Source organism: Suricata suricatta, chromosome 7 (genome assembly GCF_006229205.1).
Source record: "Suricata suricatta isolate VVHF042 chromosome 7, meerkat_22Aug2017_6uvM2_HiC, whole genome shotgun sequence".
Classification (NCBI taxonomy): Eukaryota; Metazoa; Chordata; class Mammalia; order Carnivora; family Herpestidae; genus Suricata; species Suricata suricatta.
This window is the reverse complement of record NC_043706.1, coordinates 127,115,407-127,130,728: the sequence shown is the minus strand read 5'-3', so window position 1 is coordinate 127,130,728 and position 15,322 is coordinate 127,115,407. Positions and strand designations below refer to the sequence as shown.

The window sequence follows — 15,322 nt, the reverse complement described above, 5'->3', positions numbered from 1 at the left end:
CTTCTAGGAAGCTATTCAATACTTCCTGACCATCTCTCCTTTTACAGTCTCAAGGTCATCAAATCACAATCGTCTTTCCTCTAAACACGAAGTTTCCTTTTTTCTTTTTAAATTTTGTCTCAGGACGTGGCTCCCTAATAACTCTCAAGGTGACTCATCACTTCCATAGAATTCCAAGCAATTCTCTTTCTGGATTAGAATTAGGTCCAGAATAGCAGACTGTCTGTCAGGCTTCCAAATAGCCTGCATTCCATCCCATTCCTGTGTTCTAGTCCTCAACTTCATCACACAAAATCACTCTCATTTCTAATGCTTGTACACTTTTCATTTAGCTACTTAAAAGAAAAATATTTTGCCAATATGATTCAATTACTACAAAAACTATAATTCTAGATTTCTAATTTGTTCCAATATTATGATGATTTTTTTTTTCTTATTCAGTATGTGCAGTGAATTAATTCAAAATCTTTGGAAGACCTGTACAGATATTTTGAGGACTGGTATCTAGCCAAATATTCTTTTACAGCTATGCACTGTTCATGTTCATACTGAGCAAATTATAAGCCTCATAAATATGCAAAGCACAACATTTAAGTAATAATTTAATTAAGAGTATAATGGGGTAAATGAGTTTGTTTCTACAATAATTTATTTTTGCTACTAAGAAAATCTAATGCTACAGCAGCAGTCACTTCCTTAAGTGTCTACAGGCATCAACTCTTCCACTGCGGTGCTAGTATCTGAATAAATTACTCCATCTGTCAACTACTTTTTTCTTAAGGGCTTTGGACATTGATGCACCACTGATAATTGTTAGAGTGAAATTTTTTATTAGTAATGCATTCCACAGAATACTGCATTTTCCTAACCATTAGAGTGCATGCATGCTTATTTTATTCTCTAAACTAGTACTTGTATCTAATATCAAATAGATATAAATGTATTAGAATAAAAGAGAAATATATCTTAAAAGAAATACATTAATTTGAGTATTAAAGACTCAGCTATTCAGGTGTCTAACATATTTATGGGAAAAATTCTATTCTTTAAAATATCACTTGGGGAAATCTTTCTTGATTCCAGAGATTAAATAACATTTACATAAAAGTGTATTATGAGCACAGAATTATTAGATAATTATTAGAGATATAATTATTAAACAATAGAAGGTTCTAAATAGGAAACCTCAGATACATAATTTAGTCTTAAGTCTTAAAAATGTTTCATATATTTTTACTTAAGAACTGTTCTAACATGATTGAGAATACTGGTCATGGTAATTCAAGGTGATAATAAAAACTAGCAGAGCAAGTAGTTGTAGTTTCTTATAAATTCATGAATTCTCCCAATTAAACTTCTTTTAAAAATAAAAAAAAAAAAAAAGAGAGAGAGGGGCGCCTAGGTGGCTCAGTTGGTTAGGTGTCTGACTTCAGCTCAGGTCAGGATCTCACAGTTCGTGGGTTAGAGCCCCACGTCAGGCTCTGTGCTGACAGCTAGCTCATGCTGCCTCTGGCTCTCTCAAAATAAAGACATGAAAAAAGAGAGAGAGAGAGAGAAGCTACATGGAACATACTTTAATTAAAACAAAAAAACCTACCGGACAGAATTTTACTTGTCAAACTCTCATCTTCCACCAAAGCCAAAGAACCTCTCCATTACATGTATGAAGCCATGTAGAGCCTATCATCGGCTCTAATGATTTCCATTATCAATTAGTTGTTTCTATAAAGACTGTCTAAGTAAAATCCCTGGTACAGCTGATACAGAAACTTCAAGTTACAAAATTATTACTTTAAGTAAATCCAATACCTTTAAAAACAAAAACAACTATACAGGTGATTTCTAAGGCACTGTTCCAAGTGCTTTAAACATATCACTTACTTTTTGTGTATTATCTTTATAATATGCACCTTGGGGCGTTTGTGAGACCATAATTATCCATTTTCCAGGTAACAAAACTCATACTGTTAATTGGTGACTTAAACAGTGTGGCCCAAAGTCTGAACGCTTAACCAGTATGGTACAACGCTTTTCAATGATAAAATCATATCTGAACCTAAGTAACCAATTATGGTAAGAACTAAACTTGACAATTAGCATAAGCGGGTTGCTAAACAAGGAGAAGATTATATGTATATGTTATCCCCCAACTCAAAATCATTTACAGGAATTGAGAAACATATTTATTTAGTATGAAAAAATGTCATTTTACCAGGCCCATCTGGGAAGGTAAGCTTGTCTTAACTTTGACCAATATCCTAATGGCAAAGCCCAAGTCTGTCTTGTTCACAAATGCATGCTCAGCAGCTAGCATTAAACCAGCACAAAACGGGCATTCTATAATTACCTACAGAATAAATCAGGTAAGAGGAAGTTGTTTTAACATGAGAGAAAAAAATGATAAAGGATTACATGAATCAATGAGGGAAAGTTTCTGCAAATCATTAAACCAACACACGAAGCAGTGAAGTAACCTGCCCAATTTCATATAGTTAAAACCAAGATGTGAGACTCTCAATTTCTTTATTTTTTTCTTCAATACCAAAAAAGTGAAATTCTATCTAAATACTCACATTACATAGTCATACAAGATGTGAGTGTACTGAACACTACTGAATTGTACACACTCAAAAATGGTTGTGATAATAAATTTTTTGTGCATTTTAGCACAATTTTTAAGTCAAAACTAGAATAATCCATATTATGAAAAAATGCAATTTAAATCACTATAGTTTCCATTACATTCAAATTTCTACCACATTAAGACAACTTACTTATAAAAATAAGACACTATTATGATAAAAACTTAAGGTTACAGTAGTTAACAGCTGTTCAAAATGTGTGGATAACTATTTATAAAATTTTCACATTTTTCTACCTTTCCTACTCTCAGAAGTAAAAATGCAAATGGCAAAAAATGAAATGGAATAATTTTACTATTTAAGTTAGCCCAAATCCACTGTGAAATAAGGAGAAAACTAACTAGGCTACTGGTTATTGTACTCTGATGTCAACAATAAAAACAAGCACTCTGGTAGTCATTACAAATATTCACAAGATTTCCTGCTTTTTAAAATTCTTGGTGATATGAGTGAAATGAGAGGCCATGTGACTTGTCCCCACAGACCATGAAATAAAGAGAGTGTAAGAGACATGCATCATTTCCAGGCAGAAACTTTAAGAGCCATCACAGGCTTCACCACATTCTCTTTCTCCCTACTACAGTGACTGGCAATGTTGTAAAGACTGGCAGGTTCCTCGGCCAGGTTCTGGAAGAGCGATAATGAAAAGGAACAGAGTTGCAGCAAAACCACAAAGGATATATATAGAGCAAGCAAAAATAAACTGTTGCTGTATTAAAATATGAGTCATTAAGTATAGCATAATTCAGACTATCATGACTGACACAGATAAAAACTGAATGTAAAGCAGTTACATTACAAAAAAAAAAAAAGATTCTTACAAATGAGGGAGATGGAAGGACTGGCAGGGAATGCCAAGATTTGTCCCGTCCCCTATCTAGAGATAGGTGCTCTCACAGAAGGTTCCCATCTGGGTACAGATTACCGTTCTGAAAGAGAGCTCAAGCTGAGGGGCAGCTAAGTCTTGCCACCAGGGGCAGGTTCCTAGAACTGGAGGAGGCTTCTACTGTGCCCTCCTCTCCCACCTGTATCTGTATCCAAGTACAGAGGAAAGAGAGGTTCCTCCCAATTGCTGCCTCTCTCCTTCCTGCCCCTTGAAGAAATCTGAACTTTAGCCTTGAGAGAATAAAAGTAGCTGCATCCATGAGACACCAGGCCCATTCCTTAACATTTTAGGTCCAATGGCTGCCATGTAAGTCTGTAGCTATCCTGGAGGATCTCATCCTAAGGAGAGAATCAAGGAATGAGTATTCCCCTAATGAAGTCCGAGGGGAAGTTGAACTTTGAACAGGACCATCTAATTTCTGCTGCTCAACTGGGTAAACTCTGTTACAAAATTCAAAACTGGGAACTCTTATCAGTTTATTTCTTTGTAACTTTTAGGACCACTGCATACAATTGTGCAAAATATGTCCTGCATAAGCACTCAACCAAGGAGGGTAGGGGTGGACTCGGTAAGACTGCATTAACCAAGAAGACTAGTTCCTTTTTTGTAATTGACACAAAGGTGTCTTCTATTTGTCAAGGTTGAGCCTACAGGCACCTTATAGACTAACTCACCACTCTTTACCCACTTTTACCAGAATTTCTTGGAGACCATCCTTAGAAGTACTATTGAGGAGACTTACTTCATACCTGACAATCATAGGACTGGGACTATTCTAGGACTCCTTGAGCTCTGATTCTTTCTGCAGGAAGATATACCATAAAAACCTACAGTACATGTTTTTGAATTTGGACCCCCTCTGCTACATTCCTGTGTCCCTGTGAGAAATACGGACAGGCTACTGGCAACTGAGGTTATCAGAGGTACTGGAATTCCACATCCTGGCAGCATCATTCCAGTGGTGTTAGATCACAACACTACATGGACCAAATAACATCATTTTGATGTGCTAGAGTCTAGTTTTCTAACTTAGACACTATTGATAATTTGGACCAAATAAACTCTTTGTTATGAGAGACTGACTGCTTTATCATTGTAACATATCTGACAGCATCCCTGGCCTTTATCCACTAGAAGCCAGTAGCACTGTTCATACCTCCCTCCTCCAACTGTGACAAAATAGGTCTATAGACATTGTTGAATGCCCTCTGGGGGGTAAAATCCCACAAGGAAGACAACTACTCTGCTAGACCTATACTTCCATTTCCAGCAAATGCTACGAGACTCACAAGATGTGTACTAGCACTAAGATGCCTATCACTATCTCCCCCTGCTTGATGGCATCTGAAGCTAAGGCAGGCTCCCCGAGATCCAGGTGCCAAGGAGACTAAGGAATTCTGCCTGGCAAGTTGATGCTGGCCCTATTCCTAGCAGGTAGAAAAGAACTGAACCTTAACTCTTTGCTTGCTTTTCCTGCCCTATGTTACCCCTCCCTCCTTCCATTAACTCCTTCTTCACTTCTGTCCCTCTCCTAGAAGCAGCGAAACCATGATTCCAAATTACTTAGACAATCTATCTTCCCAAGCAAGAGGTAGCCCAATAGCAAATTTTGCTACTGATCCCTGCCAACTCTAGTCTCTGTCCACCACACAGTGTAGACATGTCTTGGTGTTGGCTAAAGAAATCTGAAGTGCTATATTCTCACCTGCCTTTTTAGCTTGCCTACTTTGGAGGGCCACTGTGGCCAAAACCCAGACTTACACACTGACATATTTATATAACCTGAACAGATCAACATTTATCAAAGCAGGAATGGTCTGATTCTTGGATATGCAATGGACAGTCTGATACCAGGCTTTCACAGAAGAACAGGGCCTACATACAGTAATCTCACTGCATTTAGAACCTACACAAACTCAGATTTCTTAACTTTGATACATATACATATATACTCATATCTGCTCAGACTTATGAGCATACACACACATTTTTATATAATACATCAAAAAATAGATCTCATAAGCCATGGAGGGCACCTATATTTTTTGCTCTTATTTCATGCCAAAGTAAATTCTGTATGAATTAAAGATTAAGCATAAAAATGTAACTTTAAGAGCATTATAAGAAAATATGGGAGGGGCTCCTGGGTGGCTCAGTCAGCTAAGCATCCAACTCTTGATTTGGTCTCAGGTCATGATCTCACGGTTCATGGAACTGAGCCTCAAGTTGGGCTCTGCACTGAGCATGGAGCCTGCCTGACATTCTCTCTCTCCCCCCGCCTCTCTTTCTGCCCCTCCCCTACTCATGCATGCATATTCTGTCTCTCTCTCTGAAACTAAATAAACATTAAAAAAAAAGAAAATATGGGAGAATGTTTAATCAAATTAGGGTGGAAAAGGTCTTTCTAATATACAGTAAAATATTACTCAGCCATTAAAAAGAATGAAATCTTGCCAACTGCAATAACATTGATAGATCTAGAAGGTAAAATGCTGCAAGGTGAAATATATCAGAGAAAGACAAATACCACATAATTTCACTTACATATGGAATTTACGAAGCAAAACAAATGAACAATTTACGAAGCAAAACAAATGAACAAAAGACAAAAATCCAGACCCTTAACTATAGAGAACTGATGGTTACCAGAGGGGAGGTGGGTGAGGGAATGGGTAAAATAGGTGAAACAGGATTAAGAGTACACTTATGATGAGCACTGAATAATGTACGTAATTACTGAATCACCATATTGTACACCGAAAGCTAATGTAACACTGTGCGTGCATCATACTGGAATTAAGAAAGAAAAAAAAAGGTCTTATACTAATCATAGCATAAAACTCACAAGTCATAGATGAGATTTCTGTGACCAAGCTACAAATTTGCCTTATAGATAGACTTGTATAAATGGATGAAGACATATCTGTAATATAACATCACAAAAGAGCAGAGGACATGAACAGCAGATGGAAAATGATATAAATGTCCTTTGATGAAGACAGACTAAATTAGGGTTCTTCCATACGATGGAATATCATGCTGCTGTGAAAATAACAAAGGAAGGCTGGCCTGTGTCCAATATGAAAAAATCAGATATACTATTAAGTGAATACAAATTACAGAAGGAATATGTAATGCCTTCCCTTTCATGCAAAAAGAAAAAGAAAGAAAAAAGATATACAGAGATCTTTGCCTATATGCACACACTAAGTATTTCTAGAAGGACACAAAACAAACTTATGTGGTAGAGGAAAATGGGTCTGGAAAGGAAAGAAATTTCCTTTTTATGGTATATCCTTTGAAGCTCTTGAATTATTTTTTTAGTCTGCGCATAAAGTGTATCACAAAAAAATAAAATTGAAGAATAGAATTCAAAGAAAATGTCTTAAAATAGAATGACAAATATCTTATACGGAGGATAACAAAGAACTCTTACCTTTCTCTGCAAAATTTAAGTGAGTGTAATATGGCAGGTCTCTTCTGACGTAAATTCCATAAATGTAAGGTGTCATCAGCCAAGGCACTCACAAGAGCTCCCTTAAAAATAAAGCGTAATATATTTTACACAGAATACAGTTTGCAAACACTAAAGCTACTAAAGAGCTGCCAAAAAAATCTTGCCAGATTTCAAAACTTTCTGCCAATAGGTTTAGTTCTGAGAAATATTTGCCTCACCCAAATTCTAAACAGCAAGTGTAAAGCAGTGTGTTACATGTATATGTATGTGTAAGAAATGTTTAAACTTCTTCAATGACTTAAAGTATAATTTAGTATCTTATAAACTACAAGTACACTAGGACCTAGTTGGATATTAAGGTTGATAACTCACTATATATATAAAGTTGGAGGTCAGACTACATGGGTGACGTGACCACTACTGTACATCTTCCTTAGGTAAAAGAAAAATACAATATGAAGTAACTTACCCATTTTATTTGGCTTAAGACAAATTCTTCTTAATATACTATGCCTAGACCCTAATTCTACTACTATAATGATACAGAAAATAAGGATAGCATTTAGGACACTCTAACTTCAGTATTCAAAGGGTTGAACAATCAACTAATTTGGAAAGTTAAAATATCTGATACTATTAAATCCTATTAAGTATGGAGATAAATCTCTGGCCCTATGTGAGAATCATACAGGAAGCTCAGTCTTACCCGTGACCTGACAAACCTGAATTTTCACAGCAAGGACCTACACAGGTGTATTTTTAAAAATCTTCAGAGGTGATTCTGATGTATGAACAGGATTAAGAATCTGTTGACTAAAATTGAATTATTAAGACATGTGCATGTTTTCCTCAAAAGAGTCAGATACTTTTCATCTATACTGAGAGAATAAATTTTAAAATGTTAATAAGAAGAATTTATATTAATTTCAAAAAGGATTTGTAGTTCTAATCATTTAGGTTATTATGAAAAATCTTAAAATCTTCTTTTAAACTAAGAATTTTATCTTTATCAAAGAGGATTAAAATAGCTCTAAAGATAAACTTTACATTAAATTATCTCTCCAAGTTCTTTCCCTTTTTGAAATTCTATGCAGGTTATTCTATTGTGTAATTCCTACTGTTACATGACTATAAGTAAGCAGAAATAAAGTCCACGTACTCTCCCTTTTGCTAGAAAGCATCCTCTTATCTATATCACTTTGAAGGGGCACCTAGTGGCTCAGTTGGGTGAGTATCAGACTCTTGATTTCAGCTCAGGTCATGATCTCAGGGTCATAGGATCAAGCCCTGCATCAGACACCACACTGGGCATGGAGCTGCTTGGGATTCTCTCTGTCCCTCTCACCTACTCATGCTCTCTCTTCCTCTCTCTCTAAAAAAAAGATATATAAAAAAATATAATACATCACTTTGAAGCAGTGAAAATCAAAAAATTCAGAGTATCAAAAATCTGTACTCTTCATTCTTATTTCCACCATAGTTTCACAGCATGTCAAGTTCTCTCATGATGTACACACTGTTTTGAAATCTCAAGGAAGAAGAGATGTAGATCCAAAACTAGCAGTGACAGCTGACTACCTCCTCTGGTGACTCCCTTACCTATATATGGGTTACTAAAAACAAAAGCAAATAGCTACTCCCAATGATCATATTTCCATAGGCAACCCCATTTAAATAGTCATACTTTGATAAGCATTTTTAAAACTGTAACATCATTTTTAAGTACTCAAAAACTAACATGTAAGCATGAAAATAAAAGGTCATATCCAAGAACTCTATAATGACTCCTATTAAAAAGAATACTGTAACATGAACGACAACATAAACTACTTAAGATTTCTAAAATTTAGGTGTATATAATCTACGATATATTTACATTGGTTCATGTACAGCTTCTTTTTTTAATGTTTACTTTGAAAGAGAATGTAAGTGAGCAGGGAGGGGCAGAGAGAGAGGGAGAGAGAGAATCTCAAGCAGGTTCTGCACTGTCACCACAGAGCATGACACAGGGCTCAAACTCACGAACCGTGAGATCATGACATGACCTGAGCTGAAATTAAGACACTAAAGTGACTGAGCCACCCAGGTGCCCTGGTTCATGTACAGCTTTAAGAAATAATCTTAGGGGCGCCTGGGTGGCTCAGTTGGTTAAGCGTCCGATTTTGGCTCAGGTCACGATCTCACGGTTTGTGGGTTCGAGCCCCGTGTCGGTCTCTGTGCTGACACCACAGAGACTTGAGCCTGCTTTGGATTCTGTGTCTCCCTCTCTCTCTGCCCTGCTCCCACTCACAGTCTGTCACTTTCTCTCAAAAATAAATAAAATAAATAAAATTTAAAAAAAAAAAGAAATAATCTTAACACAAGCATAAAGATGGAGAACAGATTAATGGTTGCCAGATATTAGGTACTAAAAGCAGGAAGGGGCACAATTATAAAAGGGTAGCCTTAGGGAATTTATTTAGGATGATGAAACTGATCTGTATCTTGTTCATGGTGGTCACTGCACAAATCTGTATGTGTCATAAAACTGCACAAAACCACACACACACACACACACACACACACACACACACACACACAGATGTGCATGTAGAAACCTGGAGGTGAAATCTAAATAAGGTCTATAGTCTAGCTAATAGTAGTATATGGATGTTATTTTCCTGGTTTGGTATCTTACTATTGTTATATATAATGTTACTGCTGGGGTAAGTGGGGGGGTACACACAGGACATCTTTATTTGGAAACTAACTGCCAGTAGAATTATTTCATAACAAAATTTGTTTAAAAGCAGGAAATTAATCTGGAGTCCTCATAAATGGGTTCCACAACTTTCTATGCTGTGATTTCTTCTGTATTTTAACATTTTACAATGCCTTTACAATTCTGACCCTGAAAAGCCTACACAATTGCATATTAATCTTCAGATATAAATAAAAATATTTACATAAGGTCAGAGGTATCAAGAGCTTTTTTCCTCTCATATATATTTAAGAATTTATTCCATGGCACCTAAGGACATGAGGCCAAAATGAACGTCCACAGACTATCACCACATCTAACGATAGACAAGTCTTCTCTAGAATAATTTCTTTCTTCAATGACCAGCTTTTCCTGCCCATCACTGCATACAGTAAACATCTATTCTCAGAATAGCCCATATTTTTAACTTCTTAACCTTTCATTTTCCTTTTTATTTAATTCCAGTTAGTTAACACACAGCATTACATTAGTTTTAGGTGTACAACACAGTGATTCAACAATGCCACACATCAGCAGATGCTCACCAGGACAAGTGCCCTCCTTAATCCCCATCACTTACCCTCCCCATCCCTCCACACCCCTCCCCCCCATCACCATCAGTTTGTTCTCTATAATTAAGAGTCTATTTCTTGATTTGTCTCCTTTTATTCCTTTTGCTCATGTGTTTCTTAAATTCGACATATGAGTGAAATCATACATTATTTATCTTTCTCTGACTTATTTCACTTAGCACTGTATTCTCTACCTCCATCCACATTGTTGCAAAAACTTTTTTAAAACCTGAAAGCCTGCTATCTACTCTAATGATAAAATCATATTTGTTTCCTGAGCTCCTTCCTAACTTTACGCTCCATCAAAAAGAAAGGCATCATCAATTACTTGAACCAATAAGTGCAAAACATGAATTCTAGACAATAACCAGTTTCTAATGGATTTTTGCTTCCTGGCTATATTTCAAACAATTCATTAGAAAACTACATGTTGTAATTTATAATAAGCTCAATCTCTAATAAAAGTTTTAATAAAGATTTCAATGTTACATAACTTTCGTATCCATAAAATAAAGTTTAAATGTGGCACCTTATACCAAAAAAGATTTACCTTATCCCATTCTATTTGCAACACTGTTTTGAGAAACATCTTGCATTATTTATGTAACTTCCCATGAAGATGCCTTTAAAGTGAACTATTAGCTCTGATCTATAAGAAATTCACTTTTGTACAAATATTTAAATATGAATGCGTGGAAGAACTCTGAAACACTAGATGCGCCCCCATGTCATATATAAGTAGGACAGATTAAAGCAATTCACTAACCTCATTAATCAGGAACTGAAGCTGGATTACTGCAGCTCCACTGTCATGTTGGCAATAACACTCTACTCCTGGACGACCAAAGCTGTCATTAATTTCATTAAGGAGTCTACAGTATGTGTGGGCTTTTTATAGCAATTGCTAAGTTATGTAACAGACTAACATTCTAATGACCTGATATTCAATACAGGTATTTTACTGAGATTGCGATTCAGAATTACATTTATTACACATCAATCTAATCAGCTAGCTTCTGCTCAGAATCAGAAGTCTCAGAGATTACAGGTCTAAAAGAAATAAGTAACTATTTCTTCTAGAAAATAAGAGAACTATCAAAAACAACAATGTACAGAACAGAAAATACTCTGGACCAGGTTTTTTTTTTCCTTTCTCTTAAAATAAAAAGAGAAAAGATAGTCGATCTACAGAGCATCCAATTTTGCCCAAGACAGCAAACAAATCTGAAAAGCACAGACATGTCATTTTAGAATAATGCTTTTGGAGCCAATCTTTTTAGGCATTGTTCATTTCTATAGTGTTATTTTTCAATAATGTAAATTAATATAACCACACAATTATGTTTGGAACTGTGACATGACATTATATTACCAACGAACATATCAATCTTTTACAACAAGCTTGAATACAAAATATGTAAACACATTAATTTCCCTATGATAATAACAATAAACATACATTTTCTGTGTCAGGCATTATACTAAATATGTTATACACATTAACTCATTTAATCCTCATAACCTATGAAGAATATATAGTTTCTCCCCATAAACAGATAAGAAATGGCACCGAGAAATAAAGCAACTTATAAGTCACACAACTAAAAAGCAGCAGAGAAGAGAGATGAATAAGCACTCTGGCCCCAGAGTCTATACTCCTAATACTAAGGTATGCGAAGAACAAAACATGAAATCCAAACACTTATACAACTTACTCTATGCCAGGCATTGTTACGTGCTTTTTATTTTCATAAACTTGAAATAAGAAATAAGCCATTTTAACATGCTGCTATGCTAATCTACTTTTCACTAGTTAATAAATATTAACTGAAAATAAAAATTCACATCTAAAATTAAATGTGATGAGATTTAATAAAATTGTAGCCCTCTTTATACAACGCCATAATCAGGTGTATGAATTATTTTCTATATTCTATTAATATATGCCCTAGGGTTCATCCTAAGTAAAAATAATCACACTAAAGGTCATATTCTTATTTTCTATGCACTTTTTCCTTCTGATTTCTAAAAGTTATTCTAGGTTATATATATTTTCCAGGAATTTCTTTATTTTATTGCCAGCAATTAACTGCTCTATTATTTCATAAACTAATAGACTAATCATGCATGTTTATCCTATAATACCCTTTTTAAATATCTTTAAACTTTTATCATCACCATCATCATCACTATTAACAGTACTAGTTTCACTATACCAGTTTCCCAAAAGCATCTACAGGAAGCTAGATTTCAATCGCTACCACTGGTGCACTTGGTAGGACCAAATCATACTTGGTTGGCCAGAGAAAGAAACACCTATATCTCTGTTCATCCATTTCTTTTGTCAGGATGACAGCAGAGACTCTGTCGTTTTAGCTAGTAGAGTGAGTCTAATTCTAACCCATCCAGCTAAATTATTCTTTCTGGCACCAATTAGCATATTCTAAAATTCTCATTTTACATGGTAAAACTTCTCATCTAACCAGATGAGAAGTTAATAAGAAATGTGAATTATTACAAAAAATAAAAAAAAATTCTATTTACCTATATTTTTCAGAAATCATATATAATTTTGCAAATGATATTATCCAAACACTTCTATATTTTTAAAAAAATTTTAATGTTTAATGTTTGTTTATTTTTGAGAAACAGGGCATGAGCAGGGCAAGGGGCAGAGAGAGGGAGACCCAGAATCCAAAGCAGGCTTAAGCCTCTGAGCTGTAAGCACGCAGGGCTCAAACCCACAAATTATGTGATCATGACCTGAGCTGAAGTCGGAACCTCAGACGACTGAGCCACTAGGTGCCCCTAAAGTATTCCTTAAGTTTTAAGTTAATACTAGAGTTCAGAATTGTTTTTCTTAAATAAAACATAGCTATAACTACCCCAGTATAAGATTCGTAGTTTAATATTAATTTTAAATGGAACTTTTAAGATACTGGCAATGCATTCTAAGTGCAGCATCCACATAGAATTTATTTCGTTTCTGATCATTTACCATTACCTTATACACACAGCATCAGAGAAATTTTAAGTGACTGACCTTCAAGAAGTCCAATCCTTTGGAACCCCTGGGTGGCTCAGTTGGTTAAACAGCGGACTCCTGACTTCAGCTCAGGTCATGATGGCACAGCCTGTGGTACTGAGCCCTGCGCTGGGCTCTACACTGACAGAGCAAAATCAGCTTCAGATTCTCTCCCTCTCTTTCTCTCTCTGGCCCCTTCCCTTCTTGTGTTCTCTCTCTCAAATAAATAAACTTAAAAAAAAAAAAAAAACCTCCATTTGCATTCACATTTCATCAGTTTATATATTCCTAATGCGAACTAATTACTTGATTATAACAGGCACAAACAGATGTGGGAATACACAAAACTGATTCTTGGTTATGCAAACTATTAGCAAATAGCTCTACTAATTAGAGCCTATTGGTCTGAAAACTTCAGCATGTTGTGAGCATCAATCAATATTTTATTCATAGAGACTGGAAAGTATCTGTAAGTCCAGGAAGTCAGTTACATGGTCAAGAAAGGTTAGCTCTTACTCTACGTATGGCACTATTTCAAAAAACCTGCACTTTTTTATGACAATATTAATACAGTCACTCATTCTAGGATGGTAAATATACTTTAATAAAGAACCACTTACTATCTACTAAGTTTCAGACTCTATATCTTAAATACACAATTGTACTTAATCGTCACGGTAACTCTGAAAGGTGGTTATTATCCATATTTTACAAATGATAATTCTGAGGCTCAGAGAAGTGAGTTTTCTCAAGGTTACTACTGATTTCTTGCCTTTTTCCTTTGGATAAGGTAGTACTATGCTGCAGCCAACCCTGAAGGATCCTGATAGTACAAAAGCCCCACATGTTGGGGGGAAAAATCCTAAATCATTACTCCATTGTAATGAAAAGTTTAAAATAAAGTTCTAAGGAATGGAAATTACTTCTATATAATCAAAAAGTTTTAGTGTGAAAGGACAAAAGTTCCAAAGGAAGTAGTTCTCAATCCTGGCAGTGTGTCAGAATCCCAGCTCTACTGCGAATTGACTAAACCCAAACTGTCTGAGAAACAGCCTAGTTAGGTGTCCTGTTTTGTTTTGTGGGTGATATGCCACAGGAACATCTGAGGCACAGTGATAATTAATTAAGACATCTACTTTCAAGTCGGTTCATATGCTGACATCACCAGTACTTGCTGTGACCTGAGGAGAATTAAAATTCTCTACTTTCTTATCTATAAAACGCAGACCTATCTAGTCTAGCTTACAGACTATAATGAGAATTAAAACTATTGAGAGTGTACTCTTTAAATGGTAGCCATTATCATTATTTAACTATCATTATTCACTACTTTAACAATAATTAAAGATACTTTATAGTAGACATGCCACAATGTAAGAAAAAAACAACTTTGACTATATGAGATCACTAAACAGCATGTCATAGATGCAAATATTCACACCTTTAATTATAATGTATCTGCTCCTTCCTATATGCATCAAATAGAAGACAAAGCCAAACTGTAAGGCTACACTCAGTAGGTGTTGGTGTCAATATAGCTTACCTTTTAATTCTAAACTCCAATGTACTCTTTTTAAAACGGTCCTATCTTCCTATCATAGATAGCTTTAGTCTCCCTTTTTTTTTTTAACTGCCTTCCTATCTAGAGCGAGGGTATGTATCTACCTAATACTACTGTTGTCTTTGTCCTTGGCGTAAACAAATTAATTTATATGGCCCATGACACAGGCCACAAACCACATGCACAACTACTTAGGGGTTTTGTCCAGACAGGCACCATCCTAACTCCTTAGTAAGAGCTGCAGAAGACAAGACTACAACAGACTGAAATTGAAGTCTTTGAATTTAGATATGAACCTCTAAGTAAGTAAGAGAGAGAAAAGAAATACTTAAGGAAGAAAAAAATAACATGATGAAAGTAGCAATTCCTGAAGAATAATCTAGAAGATGTATGTGGACAGATAAGCAGAAACAAAACCAGTTAAACCTTTTATATTATA

At 35.4% G+C, this 15,322-nt stretch overlaps 1 protein-coding gene across 3 annotated transcripts in view; it reads right to left on the bottom strand.

The window, feature by feature from the left end:
• The window catches only part of STXBP5 (syntaxin binding protein 5), a 163,694-nt gene that overhangs the window by 126,532 nt on the left and 21,840 nt on the right, over positions 1–15,322 (bottom strand). For all 3 annotated transcript variants that reach the window (XM_029943864.1, XM_029943865.1, XM_029943866.1), the window contains exons 3-4: positions 11,064–11,145; positions 6,965–7,065 (exon numbers count right to left, since the gene is read on the bottom strand). In XM_029943864.1, coding sequence (XP_029799724.1) covers positions 6,965–7,065; positions 11,064–11,145 — 183 coding nt within the window. The remainder of the gene's footprint in view (positions 1–6,964; positions 7,066–11,063; positions 11,146–15,322) is intronic.